Raw genomic sequence first — 18,498 nt, 5'->3', positions numbered from 1 at the left:
TGGAGTTATTTATATCTCTGTAGTCTTGCACTACAAAAAAAAAAAAAAAAGGCATTCTTGGGCTTTTTGGCTATAAATGCTTCTTGTGGTCTCATCAGAGAGCAAAGTAATAACTGGCACAGATGTCTAAAGCCGAATCTTCTGATTATCCTGTTTTCAAAGTGGTAGAAACAATCTTTATTGTTCAGATAGTGAAGGATAGTTGTTTAAAGAAGCCAGTTGACTTCCTCAATCAGCTCAGTCTGTCATGTTGAAGGACGTAACCGGACTCTGCCAAGACCAATTGGAAATAAATCGACCACTTTTCTTCAATGGACAAGAAACAAGCTGAGCTGAGGCTGTAAAAGCCAAATACCATCAAACTGGCAGCCAATCAGCTACTCATACGTCATTTCAGATTTAAACAATGGAACAATTCTAATGAAAAAGAAGATGGTAATTCTTTTCAAACATCAGAATAAATTACTGCATGTCAGTGTTGGCTGTTCAGCCTGTAGGGACATTTTTCATCCTTTCTGGTTGCATTAGTCAACTCCTCATGAGGCAAGTCAGATCCAAGTTATAATGTTCCATATTTTAGCACCACAATTGGAACAGTTTCTAAACACCATCAATAAATTTCTGTGAAAAAAAGCATCAAGCCACATGTTTGGCTTGATGATATTTAATTAGAACTAGGCCTGTGATTGGCTCCTTTAATGTTTTAAGTGATTTTCAAATGACTAAGGTAAAAACACCAGAATATTTCCTTATTTGGGGATTTTGGATTAGACTAGTCCATTATATTATGAGGGCTGCACAGTGGTGCAGTTGGTAGAGTTGTTGTCTTGCAGCAAGAAGGTTCTGGGTTCAATTCCCAGCCCCAGTCTTTCTGCATGGAGTTTGCATGTTCTCCCTGTGCATACATGGGTTTTCTCCAGGTACTCCAGTTTCCTCCCACAGTCCAAAAACATGTCAGGTTAATTGGCCTCTCCAAATTGCCCCTAGGTGTGAGTGTGTGCATGGTTGTGTCTCTGTGTTGCCCTGCGACAGACTGGTGACCTGTCCAGGGTGACCCCGCCTCTCACCCAGAACATTAGCTGGAGATAGAGGCACTAGCAACCCTCCTGACTCCACTGAGGGACAAGCATGTAAAGAAAATGGATGGATGGATTATATTATGAGTATTGGAATTAAACCATTCCATGGTTGTTGCCATGTTGGAAGGTAAAGTCTGTCCCAGTTTCCAGGTGTTTTGTCGTCTTTAGCAGCTGTTCTGTTTAGGATGTTCTGTTCTAGGGTCTGATCCAAAGGTTCCAAATAAAAAGCGCTAAATTGCTCAAGCAAAACATAAATCTGTTTTTTTTAATTGCATGTTGTCAATGATCCACAAAAATTCCACCTGCAATTTATTACATGTGGAAAAGTGGTGCAAACCACTGTGTTTAAGTGAGGATTTTGCATGTGTTACTGGATGACTTCTCTCCATAGAAGCTACACCTGGTCTGGAACCTGATTGGTTGTTATTCCTTCCTGGAAGAGGGCGTCGGCTGACATAATGCTGCCATCACCTAGTTGTTCTGCTTCTCCTACTGTGAACTTTTTACTTTCAAGACCATCAAAATAATCCTACATCAGTTCATCAGTTTCTTCTTGTTCATTCTGTTCTGTCTTCTCAAACCTCCAGTTAGTCTTAGCAGATGGCCGCTTGTACTGAGCCTGGTTCTGGTTCTGGTTTTGGTTCTGCTGGAGGTTTCTTCCTGTTAAAAGAGAGTTACATGCATGCTCGGTATGAGAGATTGCTGCAGTCGAATGGAAATTATTGTCACTGTGTGTCTGTCCAGGATGAGTGAACACTGTGGAGGCTGTGGTGGTGCAGGGGGTAAAGTGGGACCCATACGGCAGCCTCAGTCCTCGCTGTCATGGGTTCGAGTCTCGGCCTGATGACCTGTGCCATGTCTTCCCACAACCCACTTTCCTTCTTGCCTCTATCAAGTAAAGACAACTAGAGCCAATAAAATCTAAAAAAAAAAGAAGAGTGAATGCTGCAAGTCAGTGACTCAATACCATCTGCTGGGTTTTGTTAGATAGAAATTTTTCAAACTAAATTGAAATAATTGGGCAATCTGTACCATTTGATAACTAGGATCAATAGGAATTGGGAGAAAAAAAATCCCACATGAGGAATGCTGGGACAGATTTTGTCTCTTTGCTCTGTGTCGGTTTTCTGGTCTCTGGTTTCTATGATGTTCAGTTTTATAACATGGCACAATTTTTAAATTAGTCGAGGTGTTTTTGTTTTTAGCTTAATGTCATAAGGAATGTCCACAGGCAAGTTGCATTTATCTGTTCCATTCATACATTTTTCCATGCCAGTTTGCACCTGTCTTTCAAATGCAAAAACAGCAAATAAAAAAAAGTATATTTGATTTTTCAGACCTGAATCTGATTCAAACCTCCAGTTAGTCTGAATCTGATTCAGGTCTGAAAAATCACTTTGTGGGTTGTAAGTCTTTACATCTGCATGTCTCCATCCAGTATATTTGTGATTTGTGATGATCGGAAAGCACAAAAATACTAGTTGTGCCTGGTTTGGACCTGTTTAAATAGATGCAAACCTTTTAAAGATCAGGCCTCAAAGTGTTTTGCATGTAGGCCAAAATGTTCAGCTGCAGTATTATTTGACCAGAGCTCCTTTCTTTGCAGGTTTTTTGTGTCGCCTGCGTGACTGCAGCAGAAGAGAATCAGAATAGAATGAAGCTGCAGAGTAGAGATAGTAACTGGCAGGTGAAGCAGAGAGACGTGGAAACATGAAACAATCTGAGCAGAACACAGAGAAACATGAAGGAGATAATAAACCCTGGATAAGACAATCTGATTAGATTTGAAACCTGTAATCAGATTGAATCAGATTAAAATAATTTGCAAATTCTGGTATGTTGAAGATAAAAATAAAATTTATACAAATAGGTTATTAATTAACCATTAATGCTGAAGAAAGACCTTTCCAAATCTAATTTTTCTCATAATGTGAAACATTTGAATCCAAAACTTAGTCATCAATTTATATGTAGAAGCAAATTACTTTCTATGACAATATGGATATCTTGAATTGTGAACCCAGGGTGGCTGAGCAGGTAGCAAAATAAAGCTTGTTCCAAACAAAGAAGGCTCATTTCAGCATGAACTCTGTCTCTGGTGCTGGATGTTCATTCAGTGAATTTGAGTCGCTGGAAAATATTGTAATTAGGTCAAAGTAGCGTCACTTCAAAGTCAAATTATGCATATCATAGTAAAAGCTGCTGCTGCAAAGTTATTTTTAGAAGAACATTTCTTTTAAAGAGTTACTCAAATAAATGTTACCTCCCACTTCCATTGGTACACAACACAATGGAAACAAGTTCAAGGGAGATGAATGCTTTTTTACTGCAAATGTACTTATGTTTTTCCTGAACACACTTGTTCTGACAGATTACTGCCGAAACAGGAACAGAGCTGCAGCAGCAGCTTCGTGAGGTCATTTAAAGTCACGACTAATAGGAAAAACCTAAATACCAAAGTTCACTGTCTGCAGGGTGAGGCAACGTTTCAGAGCAGCAGGCACCTCTGTCCACCTGCATGTCAGAAAAACATCCATGTTTCTTGTAAAATTAAATTTTTAATGTCACATTTTTATTGCATAATTCATTTTTTATTTAAGGATCTGGTATCTTTAGAGGTCCTTATTTTCTTCTAATCTGCAAAGCTACATTATCAGTATCATGGTCAGAGTGATTACAAAGGATCTGTAAACTGAAAGGATGACATGCCGTCCAGGACGCTGCGTCCCTCAGGTCTTTCCTCAGGTCTCTGTCATTTGCTTTGACGTTCACATTCTGCTCACCTGATGGACAGGGATCTTTCATCCTAAGTGACACTTTGCTATTTTCTCCAATTCTTATCTGCTTTTTATATTTCTATGAAGTTTAAAGTTATTGAGGCAAAGATACCGATAGCTAAACAGTTCAGCTACTGGCTTGATATGGGAAAGGAAAGAAAAGGTTACAGAACGATGGCTATATCCAGTTTGTTTGTTTTTTTCTGTTTCAGTGATGAGAAAGGAAATAAGAGAGCTGATCAAGTAAGAACATTTGCGTTTATTTTTCTCTACTTTGATAAAGCTTTGTGGCAGTAATTGTTATTTTGCTGGAGAGCTGATTTATTTCTCTTTAAATGGTCCCACATTTGAAGAGTAGAGCATGTGTCGATGCCAAACAGTTTATCCCGCTATTGACTCCAGTTGGTGTGTGTTTGTTTGACTGGATGATGGAAGTCTGAAGAATCAAGACATATTGGTGATTTAACAGTCTTCACTGAGCAGAGAGGAGCCTCAGTGGTGCTTAAGCTGTTTGGCACAGGCAGGGCGGTGTCTCCAAGTTGTTCATGGTTGCTGCCCAAATCCTTAGCTCTCTCAAAACCTGTGGCACCATTTAGAGCAGGGGTCACCAACTCCAGTCCTCCAGGGCTACCATCCTGCAACTTTTAGATTCACCTCTGCTCCAAAATGTCTGAATTCCCTCACCAGCATTCATTCCTCTCTGCAATAGGCTGGAAACGAGCACTTTATTTGATCCAGGTGTGTTTGAGCAGAGACGCATCTAAAAGTTACAGGATGGTAGCCCTCGAGGACTGGAGTTGGTGACCCCTGATTTAGAGGGAAATCAACAAGTTCTCCAACAATATAAGACAGTGATAAAAAGGCTCATGTTATGGAATATACTGTAAATGTCCTCAGTTTTTCTGCTCAGCATACAGAGGGGTGTGAAAAAGTGTTTGCCCCCTTGCTAATTTAATTTGTGTTAAATTGTGCTAAATGTTCTGGATAAATCATATAAGATGAACCTCACAGTGCTGCCTGCTTTATGCAGAGGATCAATCGTCTAATTAGTTTTATGCACATTCAAGATGAGGTGATTGTTTCCACATCACGGTCTCACTGATACAGAGTGTCTATTATTCCATTCTTATTCATACTAATCAGTGATATGCATCGCGGTGCAGTTGAGCCTTAAAGGTTTAAATCACGGCTCTGGCCTTACTGCATGTTCTACCCGTACATAACTGGGTTGTCACTGGTCACTCACAAAGTCCAAAAACATGCACTCAATACATAATTAGGTTTTCTAAATTGCTCTTAGGTATGAGTGTATGAATGCCTGGCTGTGTGTTTCTCTGTTGCTGTGTGACGAACTGGCGTCAGTCCACGATGTGAAACGACTCTACTGCCACTCTGCAAAGATTAAGGAGCTATTGAAAATGGAAGGATAGATGATAGGAAATTGTAGGAACAGTGTCTTGTCAATGTGGTTGAAGTTAGTCCAGGAATTATGAAAATGAATAAAGGCTCAGTTTGCCTAAAGCAGCAGTGTCCACAGTTGGTCCTTAATGTCCGTATTCTGCAGGTTTTAGTTCTGTTCCTGATGCCACCTCAGCATGTCAATTACAAATGTGCGTGAAACTCAATATTCAGTCAATATTCTGCTCATGGAAAAAAAGAACAACATAATTTTGCAATTGCGGTATTTCATTTAAATGAAAAAAATGAAATTAAAATGACACATGAATAAGTTTAACATGATAAGTCATTAAGATCGCTCCATGATCCTCAAACTACTTCCTGTCATCTTCTTCTTCATGGTTTGCATCTGGTTGTTGATCATGTGATGTGAAAAAACTGTTTCCATTGCAGTTTTACCTCATCCTAACACCAAAACGTTTTATTGAATTCAAGAATTTTTCAAAATTGTCTAATTTCCATTTAGCAAATTTATTTTTGAAATGTCAAATTGTGCCATCATATAGTACAGTGTTTCTCAACCCTGGTCCTCACCGCCCCCCTGTCCTGCATGTTTTAGGTTTTTCCTTTCTGCTACTCACCTGAATTGTATCTCTGGTGATTAACAGGCTTCTGCAGTACTTGATGGTCATGCAATCATTTGAATCAGCTGTTCTGGAATAGAGGCACATCTAAAACATGCAGAGCAGGGGGGCGGTGAGGACCAGGGTTGAGAAACACTGCTTTAGTCAATGAAAACACAGATAGTGTTCTGCAGAGGTCTACTACTGAGTCATTATTTGATCCAGGTGTTTTGAGTCAGAGAGAAGGAGAACATGCAGCATGCTGGCCTTTGAGGACAGACTTTGTACACTCCTGACTTAATGTGTCTTATATGATGCTAACATTCACCTTTATGAAGATGAACAGAAGAATTTGATTCATTATAACTTTGATTCCTGTTTCTAGAGAAGCTGACAGAACTCCTACCTGCTGTTAGAAACATCTGCTGTCCTGTGAAGGCCGCTGTGATTCACCACAGCCACCGCTGAGATGTTTCTGCTGCATGGAGTTTGTCATTGTGTCCATATGCAAACAGTCACAGTAAATATTTGTAGGCCGAACTTATTTCTGCACGTATTATTCATCGGTGCAGCGCGTTCAGGAGTGAGCACAATGAATTTCACAGCTTGTCACCTCCAGAGAGCCATGCAGCTCTTTGACTCCACTCTAACTCTGCTCTGTTTACAGGAAACTACACTGAGATGCATGAATCACAGCACACAGTCCTGCTCTGTGTTGTGCTGCTCATCCATGTGTTTTCTAGGTGTGAGCCAAGTGGGATATCCCATCCAAAGCGCTCTTGTGGCTTTCATTTGGTGGCGCATAATCCTGTCCTGTCACAGTTGCAAAGTGGAAGAATGCAGTTCTCCTGGTTGTGGAACATGTTCATAAAAATAATACAGATGCCACTCAATCTGTATTGAGTGGCATCTGTATTATGCCACTCAATACAGTGGCATATGCTCTGTGCTCAATTTACACAGAGCATTTGCTCTGTGTAAATGCAATCCACTGCATTTACACAGAGCACTGTGTAAATGCAGTGGATTGGTTGAATATCCAGTATCACAGGTGTGTGGTTTAGTAACTGGACGAAAACCTGAAGCTCACAGCCATTTGAGTTAACCCTGAAGCTCAGAGTTTTCTGTCATTGACTTTGAAAAGAACATTTTGGATTTTTGCAATCTAGAGTATTTGTCACAATCTGCCCTTCAGTTCCTTATGAAAAAGAACCTCAGCGTTCTTATGGGCATCAGTAGCTGTGTTTCCATAAACCACACAGTGTTCCGCAAACTGAAATTATTAAAATAAATTTTGTTAAAGACAGTTTTAAAAAGTTTTTCACTGGGATGAGGTGGTTTGTCAGCCGTATCAAAATAGATGTATTTTGTAAAACTGCAATGGAAATGAGTGACATGATCAACAGAGTTCATATTTAACACTTTAACACTTAGTGTTATTAAGTGTTAAGTGATTAACTCCAGACAGATTTAGTACTTGACAGAGTCAATGTACCAATTCTCCAAAAAGATTTAAACTCTCTCTCTGGTTTGGACCCATGCAGACACTTTAAACGTGTTGAAATCAAACCTGAGTGATAATATGGGCATGCTGGGTTTGCTGTGCATGGTACGACACCAACACATTCAGATTCTGTGCACCTAGCAATAACTGACACTCAGTAGCGAGACACATGCCTAAAGGAGCACGTTTAAAATCTATTTTTATAAAAAGCTCCAACCATAATCACCACTCAGATTCAATGTCACATGTCTGTACGCCTAATTTCAGATCAGCCCCATCAGGTCTGCACAGTTCAGATCCTCCAGGTGACTGAACATGCTCAAGTAAACAGGATTGTGTGTACATGCTGTGTGCAGGAACAACAGCACGGCAGATAGCAGGATTTCTGATGAATGTTATCTGGGGTGGGTGGAAGCGAGTGAGTCAAAGCGGAGGAGCAGCAACACCTGTGAGTGTGTCTCATTCTTTGGCAGCTCCGTCCCTCGGGGGCCACAGCGAATGACAGAAAAGATCGAAAATGCAGCGACAGACGGAGCTCTGCACACACGGAGGATGGCAGCAGCAATGGTGACAATCAACTGATTGCATTCATGCATATGTACAGCACTGGGGAAACAAAGTTCTTGTGACAGGAAGTAATTAGGTGAACCACATCATTCAAAAGCTTGTAGAACCAATCTGAGCTGTAGTAACTGTCGTTTTCTCTCTGACTTGATTAGTCTTCATGCTGTGCTGTTTTGGACATTTGGCTCTCTCCTCATAGAATAATGTTTCAGTTCTTCGTAGGTGTCAGATATATCAACCTTTACAGGGTTGTCACAATACTAAAATGTCAAACTTGAAACTGATACTGAGAAAGATATTCAATAACATTTTATTGGTATTGATAAACCATGGGAAATGGTATATCAATGATATTTCCCATGGCTCCAGGAAATTGGAAAATCTTTTATGAAGGAACAGGGTTCTTTCTAGCTAAGAGCAAAAATGATGAGTAATCAATTATGAATGCATTATACACTTTTTCACTTCCGATACCGATATTTCAGATTTAGTATCGGTCGATCCCGATCTGATACAGAAAAGCAGTGCTGAATTGACTTAAAATGTTTCTTTTTTTTAACACAGACACACATGTACTGAGTTACAAATTTATTTTTTAACTCTGCACCACAACAGCACACTGAAATACACCAGTAGCTTCTCAAGTTTGGTCAACCAGGTTGAGGTTCAGGCGGCTTGTCGCCTGCTGATTCCACTCAGCCTCTTCACACAGCATCATCAAATCAAAGTAAAGGTTTAAACTCACTGAGAGAGTTCATCAGTATTTCCTCAGCACTGACTCTCCTCCATAGAGGATAAGACCAGCCTGAAGTTCAGATGCATCCTGGCTGTCTTTTTAGTCTCCCCAGAGCATGAAGCCCTGCCGGGTCCAGAGGGTAGCCAGGTTCTTCTGTCAGGATTTGAGAAATGAAAGGACCCAGACAAAGATCTTCATGAAGTTACACACTAATAACACAGGCAGGCCATGAGGTGAGGTGCATGAGGGGAGAATCCAGCACAGAACCCAGGAACTGATAGGTGTGAATGCACAATCTGTGTTTCCTTTAGAAATGTGCAGAGATCTTCATTTGTATTTTGCTAATGTTGCCAAAACAGAATTTTGCAATTACGGTGTTACCATTAATTAAGACATGAAATTAAAATCACATGTTTAAGCTTGTTCATGCTGTACGTCATTAAAAGTCATGGCAGTGACGGATGTAAACAGTTACATGAGTTGTATTCATAATTTAGCCTCATCATCTATCAGCCAATCAGAGGAGACGTCTGTGGTTTATTCAGGCGTTGGGGCATCAAGCTCCTTATACAGTATATATGTAGCCAGAGATGCAGGAAAAACATTACAAACATAAACAATAACATGCATTGTTATGCACACAATAAGACCAGAAAGAGTAAATGTACCTCTGACTTTTGATACATATAAATTGATCACAGATAGATGTGTTTGTTCCCTATGGAATCAAATGAAATTCCCTCTACATGGAAATGTGTTCCTGGACTGAAGGGTTTGCTCTGCTATCAGGAAAACAACCACAGGATCGTCTCCAACTCGTCTCTTCTGATCAGGTTTTCAGCGACCCATGTAACTGAAATTGGCTTTAGATTGAAAGCATTTCTGTGAACCTCTTCTCACAGATGTTAGCATGAATATTTCTATTTTCTGTGCCTTTGGGCACTTTTCTTTCATGTCTATATTCTTGGCAGCCACTTGTCCTCTGTCTGCCTCAGACGTGTCCCTGCGCGTTGCTGCAGGAGCTGATTTGGGATTACGGTTGGAAATCGTTGCCTCAAAAGTTCTTGAAATACTTTTGCTGACAGTCAAACACTCTTTGCTGATCAAAAACGAACCAAAGCCCACAAACACCATGCAGCTAAAATGCCAGATTTCTGGGGCTTAAAGAAAAGAGACCACGATACAGTTCAGACAGACCCAGGCTGACAAGACACAAGCAGAAATGGTCAAGATAATTACAGCAGTGACCAAACGGAGGAGTGAAGGACAAGGACGTCAGAATAAAGCAGAAAATGAGTCATTTTCTCATCAGTTCTCCCCAGCAGCTGAATAGAGGTTTTATTTGACAGACCTTTGTAATGATTTTCTTCCGTGACATTTGCTCTTTGGAGACCTTCTTCCTGTCCATTCATCTTTGGTCTTTCTTGTCGTCTCTTTGGTGTTTTTTTTTTTTTTTTCATTTGGTTTGAATGTCGCTGTCTGGGCAGCAGACTGCCTGAATCTTCTGCAGTTCTGAAGTAAGCGGACTCCCAGGTCTCATTTTAGATTTCCTGTCAAAGCGACAGGCAGTGCTGGTTTAGCAGACGCACACTCAGCTCAAGTCTTTCTTGCTTCATCTACAAACAGAGTATCCCTGGTGATCCGGGCTGCATAATGTGCCATTAAACCAACAATGCTGTATATTAATGAGTGTCTGTGGGGGCTGCAGAGCGGCTCTGCTGAGAGCGAACTAAAACAGGGAGAAGAGAAGAAGAACAGCATGAGCTAAAATATTCAGTCCCTCATCTCCACTGATCTTCTTCACCTTCTCCCACCTGGTGAGCCGTCCTCGTTACTCTGCATTGTTTTTCTGTTTTGTTGCAGGAAGCTGCTGATGCAGAGCCAATCCACCGGGATGCTAACAGAGAGGAAACAACAGGGCAACTTCTACATTTGAATTTCCACTTGTGTCGGACATGCTTCTGAAGCTCCATCAGGTGTTCCTGAATCCTGCTCATGACCTGTGCTTCCTCTCTGTTTCCTCCTTCTCTCCTCTCCTTCTCCTCCTGTCATCTCCGTTCTGATCCCCTGTAGGAGTTCAGCTGCAGCCTCAGGCCTCTGAGTTGAACCCACCAAACCATCCCATCCGCTTCCCTCCCCGTCTTCCATCCACCTGCCATGTCTAACGACACAACCTTCTTGGAGGCCACTGATTGGTTAGACGCCTCCCAGTGCCCGCCCTCAGTAGGCGGCGCTACGTTCCTGATTGTTGCATACAGTGCAGTCATTGCAATCGGGTTGCTGGGCAACGCAGGCCTTGTATTTATCATCACCCGGCAACAGGAGTTGCGCAACGTCACCAACATTCTGATCGCCAACCTGTCGTGCTCGGACATCCTGATGTGCGTGGTGTGTCTGCCGGTCACTGTCATCTACACGCTGATGGACCACTGGGTGCTGGGGGAGGCCCTGTGTAAGGTTAGCGGGTCACACCTGATGGCAAGATGGATGCAGCGCTGCCTTCCAAAAGTTTTCATAACCTTTGACCTTTTTCACATTTTGTCACATCAGAACAACAAATTTCAGTACGTTTTGTTAAGACTTGATGTTATAGACCAACACAAAGTGGTGTGTAGTTGTATAGAAGAAGGAGCATATCCCATGAGGGCGAATGTCTCAGCAAGATCTAGAGAAACCATCCATGTGTTTGTCTATAGTTGTATTATCTGCTAGCTAGTGCTTTACAGAGACTGTGAAGTTGGAGCTATCATTTCAGCCATTGCAGAACCTCCCATCACCATTTGCTTTTTTATTCATCCACATAACTCAGTGGATGGACAAATGGTGCCTAGTAGAGAAAATCCCCACTATGTCAAACTGCCACGTCTGGTTCCCCCATCAAAAATCACAGCTTTCCCACCAATTGGCTTCCTCTTCAAAACAGATGATGCAAACACAGAGTAACACAGTTCGCTAAATATAGATTCAACACAAAGTAAATATTGCATCTATATGCAGATTTTGTTTTAGAACTGAATGATTACCACTGAATGCCTTAACTAGACACGTGTTTGTTCTGACCTTGTCCAGGTGACACCCTTTGTCCAGTGCATGTCTGTGACCGTGTCCATCTTCTCCCTCGTGCTCATTGCTCTGGAGCGCCACCAGCTGATCCTCCACCCCACCGGCTGGACCCCCGCGGCCGGACACTCCTACCTTGCAGTGGGGCTCACGTGGCTGGTCGGCTGCTTCATCTCGCTGCCCTTTCTGTCCTTCAACATTCTCACTAATGACCCCTTCCAGAACATCAGCCTGCCCTCCAACCCCTTCAGGTGAGGCTGAAGGTTTTGCCACAGACGGATCTTAATGTGAGATTAGATAAATGTGCATGAATAGAATTGACACAAATGTTCGACACACAGCAGTGAGGCTTTAAAAAGAGCTGCTTCATTTTACATGGAGAAGGACACAAACAGGACATGTGGTCATTTTGGCCAACTTGTGCAGGTGAAAAGCAGGTAAAGTGAGCTTAAAAGAAAACAGTTTTATTTTTGCTTTGACTAAATGTGTTTAAGTCTTGAGTCCCAAGACACTTTTAAGAGTCTAACTGATTCCTTCATCCCAGTTTGACTCAGAATCTGGGTTAAACACAGATTGTCACGCCCATTTTTTTTATTTCTCAATAAGTTTGAAAAAAACATTTAACATTTTTTTTCCATTTCAAAATTATGTTCTATTGTCGGCCACATGCAATTAAAATAATTACATACACAAATATAAAAATACAAATATCTGAATATTTTTGCAAGGCAAGACCTGATGTTGATGCTAAATGGATTTAGGTAAGCACAGGGCTGGAGCATCATCCTGTCTTCAGCAGTTTTCCTGGGGCATGGATCATTACCTGGCATAACGTGAACAAACTGGAATTGAGGTGGAAGGAAAAAGAGCCTGGTGAGGCCAATTTTATGCTCATTAGACTGTGCAGTGCAACACCGGTGATGCTTTCCCCATGAAACGATGTTTGCTCATGCCCCGGATGCAAACTAAGAACACGTTTCAGAATTTGAGGATACCTCCTGGCACACACAACCAGTGAGAATTACCATGGGGAGTGAAGAATGGGCATGAAGTAATAATTATAGCAGTGGCAGTCAGAAACCCAACTTAATCAGACCAGGAAATAGCAATTCAAATGAACCCAGGCTTTAAGGAAACTTTCAGGATCATTTTTCTTCTGTGGTTAGTGAGTTGTGTTGAGAATGAACACAGAGCCATGCTGGCTGGTTGAATAAATAAGGGTAAAGCTGTGCTGCTTACACATGGCTCACACAGCAAGATTTTTATTCTGATTTTAGACCCAATTCTACCCTTCCAACAATCTTGCAGAGACAGTGTTACTTATTATCTTAGTGGCATTTTATAGCACAATCAAGTAACTATGTTAAGTTCAGTTGTTGTAAAAATGCTGCATGTATCAAATATGCAACATTGAAGTTAATTTTAAAAGAAAACTGACTTCATAATTTGACATCTTGAAATTGGGCCTCTGTCTCTTTAAATATTCCTGCTCTTTTTAAACTCCAACTTCAGGAAGTCATCACAATGTGGCTCCTCCGTTAACCCTTCAACAACGTTTTTACCAGATTTGCTCTGAGAAATAGCTCCAATGATGTGCTCATCAGATGTGCAGTTTCACCAGGTGTTTGCTAATTGCTGTTGGCTAGTCTGAAGGAGCTGAGTGGGTTTAGTCATGAGGGAGGTCTGCTCCGTGAGGAAGCAGAAACTTGGAAACTGTAGCTCCAAGGTGGAGCTGCACCTCAAAGGCGGGACTAGCTCCACCCTGGTGTTCTCCACAGCTGAATGGTTGCCATGAAAATTCAAGGATTTTTTAAACATGCATGAGGAGTAAAAGCAACACTCCAGCTATGTTTTGATTAGGGAATAATATCATGACATGATATACATAACATAACATGATGTAAAGCTCAAAAGAGTAGATTTAACATGAAACTGTCCCTTTAAGATGATCTAAGGAGATATTTCTGCTGTGTGCTATTTTAACATTTTGAAAATATAGCATATACAACATGCACAGTGGAAACCATCTTATCACTACAGCAGATGCTAACATCCAGCATCTTTCTTATTGCTGCTCTTTGGGTTCCAGCCAATGAGTGCCAAGGAAAATGAATGATGCGTCTGGATTGGTTGTTATTCAAACAGCAGTCAGTAGTGTGTCCAATAGCATCACGCCCAGGTCCCAAGATGCATTTTCTTTCAAATATTTTAAATATGCTGTATTAAAAAACTTTTTTAACAGGTGAATATATAAAATATTTGATATGTGTATGATTAGGTGAATCTGAAAATTCTGAACCATGAATACGCAGCGTAATCATGTTAGCCTGCACCACTCCAAGGGTTTCTGATAACTTCACTTCAGTACTAAATCTGGACTAACCTTTTAACCTTGCCACAAAAACACCTTTTCTTAATGTTTATATTTTGAAATATAATTTTTAATTTTTTTCCTAACATGTCTAAGGGACCATTTGATCTGCATGGAGTTGTGGCCGTCAGACAAACATCGCCTTGCCTACACAACCTCGTTGCTGATCTTCCAGTACTGCCTGCCTCTCTTTTTGGTGCTGCTCTGCTACCTGAGGATCTTCATCCGCCTGAGACGCCGCAGGTCACACAGCTACACTCTCCCTCATGCACTTCAAAAGTCTTCTCACCACAGGTGTCTTTCAAACCACTGCTTTGACATCACGTTTTTGTTCTCAGTCGACACTATGTATGTCTCGTATTGTTGCGTAATCCTGCCTGAGGTGAAGCCTCAGCAGTGAACAGTGTGGTAATGGGTACATTCTGTATTGTGCAGGGACATGCTGGAGCGCAGCAGGAGGACCCGGGGAGCCCAGAGGATCAATGTCATGCTGCTAGCCATCGTCATCGCATTTGCTCTCTGCTGGCTCCCTCTGAATGTCTTCAACACTCTGTTTGACTGGCATCACCAGGCCCTGCCAAAATGTCAGCATGACGCTGTCTTCTCCGCTTGCCACCTTACAGCCATGGCCTCCACGTGCATCAACCCCGTGGTGTACGGCTTCCTCAACAGCAACTTCCAGCGGGAGCTGAGGACGACGCTGCAGCGCTGCCAGTGTGGCACCCGGGCAGGCGAGAGCTATGAGAGCTTCCCTTTGTCTACAGTGGGCAGCGAGGGCATAACAAAGGCCACTTCGCTCAACAGGATGGGATCGGTGTGTGTCCCCTCACCCAGACCTGAGATCAGCTCAGCTTTGCTATCCAAAACATTACCGGCTAACTTGTAATAATGCGGACTGAAGAATTCTTTGACAAGATCCTAAGCGCGTCAGTTGTGTGTAACTGATAAAGATCAACTTTGAGTCAGTCCAACACTGACCTCACTTGGGCCTGGCTGAAAATGGTTTAATACTATTTCAAGCTAATGTTTGACGGCATATTGTTCTTGTTGTGACTGATCATCATCTAAAACGTTTGAAGACTCTGGATGTAACTTGGAAGTCCAGAATGCCAAAACTGAAGAAGCTAAAGGACCTGAACTGTTCTGGTGTAAACCATGCAACGCTCCTGGAAAGGTTCAGTTTTCCAGTTACAACCATTGTGACAGATCAACCTCATACCAGACATTGTAACGTCTGAGCCCCTACACACTGCAGGATGCCAACACCGTGTTGTTGTCACAGCATGTTAACACGTTTTTTTTGGGGGGTTTTTTTGGTGAAAAACACATTTTACTGTTTGCACACATGAACAAAATTGTTGGTACCCCACAAACACCACTGAAATAACCTGAAACTGACAAAAGTAATGATGAATAAAAATGTACTGAAAATGAACTAACAAAAATCAGATCAAGGTTTGCTTCTGAATTGTGATTCAACAGAATCATTTTGAAAATAAACGAATGAAATCACAATGAACCACAGGAAGCAAAGGAGAGATTTGTCCCAGGAGATCAGAAAGAAAACATGTTAAAGGTAAAATCTTCAAGAGCATCTCTAAGCAGCTTGATGCTCCTGTGACTGAGGGTAATTGTTGACAGTTTAAGAGCAGGAGAATACAAATAGAAACCAAAGAGCCCAGAACAACCTCCAAGGAAATTAAAGGTAGACTCTATGGTCAAGGTCCTTCTGTGATGGATTGAATAAAACATCTTGTCTGAGCCAAAGTGGACTTCATGGGAGATGTCACTGTTAAAAGCAAATTACCCAAAAGCGAGACTGGAATTCGTTACATTGCATATTGATAAGCCACAAAGCTTCTGGGAAAATGTCCTTTGGACAAACAAGACAATTCTGGAGGTTTTTACCAAGCTCTGCATTCAGAGACCAAAACTGATTCATAAAAAAAAAACATACTGTGAAACATGGAGGAGGCTCAGTTCTGATCAGGGGCAGCTTTGCTACATCTATCAGTGGGTTCAGGGTACGATGAGATCTCGAGACTATCAAGGCATTTTGGACAAAAATCGACAACCTTGTCAGAAAACTTGATCTCAATTGCAGGTCATTGGCCTTCTAACAGGACAACGACCCAAACACAGCTAGAAACACCTAAGAATGGCTAACAACGAAATACTGCACTATTCTGAACTGGTCCGTTTCAAATGGCTGGTACCAGTCGTTCATTAACAGAGGGGTACCAACAAGTTTGTCCACGTGAGTAACAGTTGAACATGTTTGTAAGTGCTGAGGTTTTGTTTATCATCGTTCATTCTTTAAAATATCTTTTTTTGTGGCCTTTTTTTGAAAGTTATCTGACAGGAAGAGGGCAGAGAGAAGCAGGGAGAGATGAGAGTAGAATTTCTCTGTGTACGTTTGCGTTGTACTGGCAAATGTTTTTTTTTTATATGTGGAAAGGAATGCTAAGCAAGCTTTTTCAGAAAAAATGCTAAAAGGAAAAAACAGCTAGAAATTGGTTACAGTATTTCTCTGCAGAAAATATTAAATTATGTTACTGATCAAACTCGCTACTTTATTACGTCGGTTCAATGCATGTTACAATTATACAGAACAGGTGAGTTGTTTATCATTATCTACACCACCATAGGGGAAAAGGGGGAAAGAATACCATACAGGTACAAATATGAAGTGCCATAAATTTGTTTAATCCCTCATTAAGACGTTGCAGCACCAACCATGATGGGTCATCTGGTCCCTTTTGGATACATGAAATGTTCTCAATAATGCCAGACTATCATATAGTCACTTTCCTAAAATGTCTTCTTTTGGACAAAAGATGATTTAGACAAAAAAAAAATCACTTTTGGAAAAAAACAAAAGATGTAGGTCATTATTTCAGGAAGGTGACATTATCCCTTCTGTTGAATTTGCATAATTAAGGTTATCAAGTTTTGTAGCCTACATTACTCTAGAGAAATGTGATATGGGTAAATCTAAGTGATGTTTGTAATATAGCGTAGGTGATTGAATGTATTAATAATTTTACTCTAACATTAGCAGATGATGTTGACCTCCCACTGGTGTGAAGTAGCTTTGTTTTTAAAGGTAAAGTGAACAGTTGTAATAAGGCTCGTCTGTTTCTGCCTGTTTTATCCAGGTACAATGTTAAAGATTTATTGTACAACTTGTCTGAACTGGAACAATTTGTACAATAAATCTTTATAATGATGGCAAGCCTCATACGAACTTTGAAACACTTAAACTCACTAGTATTTATTTGGATGCAGTGGTAGAGTTCTAGTCACCATCACTGTACTATAACTGTTAGTGCTGTTAGTGATCATCTACTGAGTTCTGTTTGAGCTGCTTGGACCAGTTTGATACTTGAGTCATTCAAGTGGCTGAATTTTGAATAGAACATGTCTGTGATGATACATATGACTTATGATGGTACATATGGCTGTTACTGACACTCTTTAGTCCTACTTTGTCTCCATGACATTAAACCTTGTAGGGTTGTTTTAAATGTTAAGTTAGCTACAATGCTGAGGTTTAAGCACCTTCCTTATCTGTGAATTTCCCATTTTGGTAGGAAAACACATAAAGGTACTTCAAAGTGCTGGACATGTACCAGCTTAGGGCTTATTGTAAATTTCTGAGCCATTCAATACAAACTATGTCTATGAGTGGTGAACTGAGGGCTCATGGATATCTCCCACACATTTTGCTACCTCTGAATTTTAGCTTCTGGTCAGTTTGAAGAACAGAAATATGTACATTTGTAAAACAACATTAAAATTCAATGACGGTAGCCTTGATGAGAAAGTCAAGGCAGGTGAAACAACCAGATAAGTCAAACCGTTTCATCTCTCTCTCTCCCTCTCTCTCTCTCTCTGTTTGTACTGGGAAAACGAGATATTTTCCCCTTTAAATATTTCTTCTGTTTCTGCATCTTTCATTGCACCTGCAACAAAAGGCATGGTCTTCAGGGGGCTGGTACCTGTCTCCAGAAGCAGTTCACATCTGTGTAACACAGGTTACATTGTGGACAGGTCACCAGTCCAACACAGGCTAAGATCATCAAACTAATTTTACAATTAGTCTAAAAAGCTTTGAGTAAAGACACACAGCAATCTTCAAATGATAGTTGCCTTTAAAAGCTACCCTGGCCCTATGTGTATACATAGTTCTACTTCCTGTCCCCCTCCATTTTTAATATATTCACTGTGATCAACCATAATATCTACAGATTGTCAATTTTTGAGCTGAAGTGTTCTTGGGTTATGCAGCAAGATAAGCACGATACACTAATCCACCACTGAATGGCTCAAAGGAATGAGCATATCTATCTATCTATCTATCTATCTATCTATCTATCTATCTAT

At 41.0% G+C, this 18,498-nt stretch overlaps 1 protein-coding gene and 1 long non-coding RNA gene across 5 annotated transcripts in view; one reads left to right on the top strand and one right to left on the bottom strand.

The window, feature by feature from the left end:
* The window catches only part of npy8ar (neuropeptide Y receptor Y8a), a 32,480-nt gene extending 16,425 nt beyond the window's left edge, over positions 1-16,055 (top strand). The window contains exons 1-5 of one of the 4 annotated variants that reach the window (XM_016661009.1): positions 6,892-10,498; positions 10,755-11,138; positions 11,751-11,992; positions 14,209-14,406; positions 14,548-16,055. In XM_016661009.1, coding sequence (XP_016516495.1) covers positions 10,839-11,138; positions 11,751-11,992; positions 14,209-14,406; positions 14,548-14,998 — 1,191 coding nt within the window. In that variant the 5' untranslated portion in view covers positions 6,892-10,498; positions 10,755-10,838 and the 3' untranslated portion in view covers positions 14,999-16,055. Of the gene's footprint in view, positions 1-6,891; positions 11,139-11,750; positions 11,993-14,208; positions 14,407-14,547 lie in introns of those variants that run through there. The other 3 variants (XM_016661008.1, XM_016661007.1, XM_016661010.1) reach the window with 3 other exon arrangements.
* LOC107833014 (uncharacterized) overlaps positions 15,421-18,498 on the bottom strand; it is a 3,282-nt gene continuing 204 nt past the window's right edge. Inside the window, exon 2 of the long non-coding RNA XR_001658725.1 lies at positions 15,421-18,482. This is a non-coding gene — a long non-coding RNA (uncharacterized LOC107833014). The remainder of the gene's footprint in view (positions 18,483-18,498) is intronic.

Source organism: Poecilia formosa, unplaced genomic scaffold, assembly GCF_000485575.1.
Source record: "Poecilia formosa unplaced genomic scaffold, Poecilia_formosa-5.1.2 Scaffold307, whole genome shotgun sequence".
NCBI classification, from domain to species: domain Eukaryota; kingdom Metazoa; phylum Chordata; class Actinopteri; order Cyprinodontiformes; family Poeciliidae; genus Poecilia; species Poecilia formosa.
This window is presented reverse-complemented; position numbering and strand designations above follow the sequence as displayed.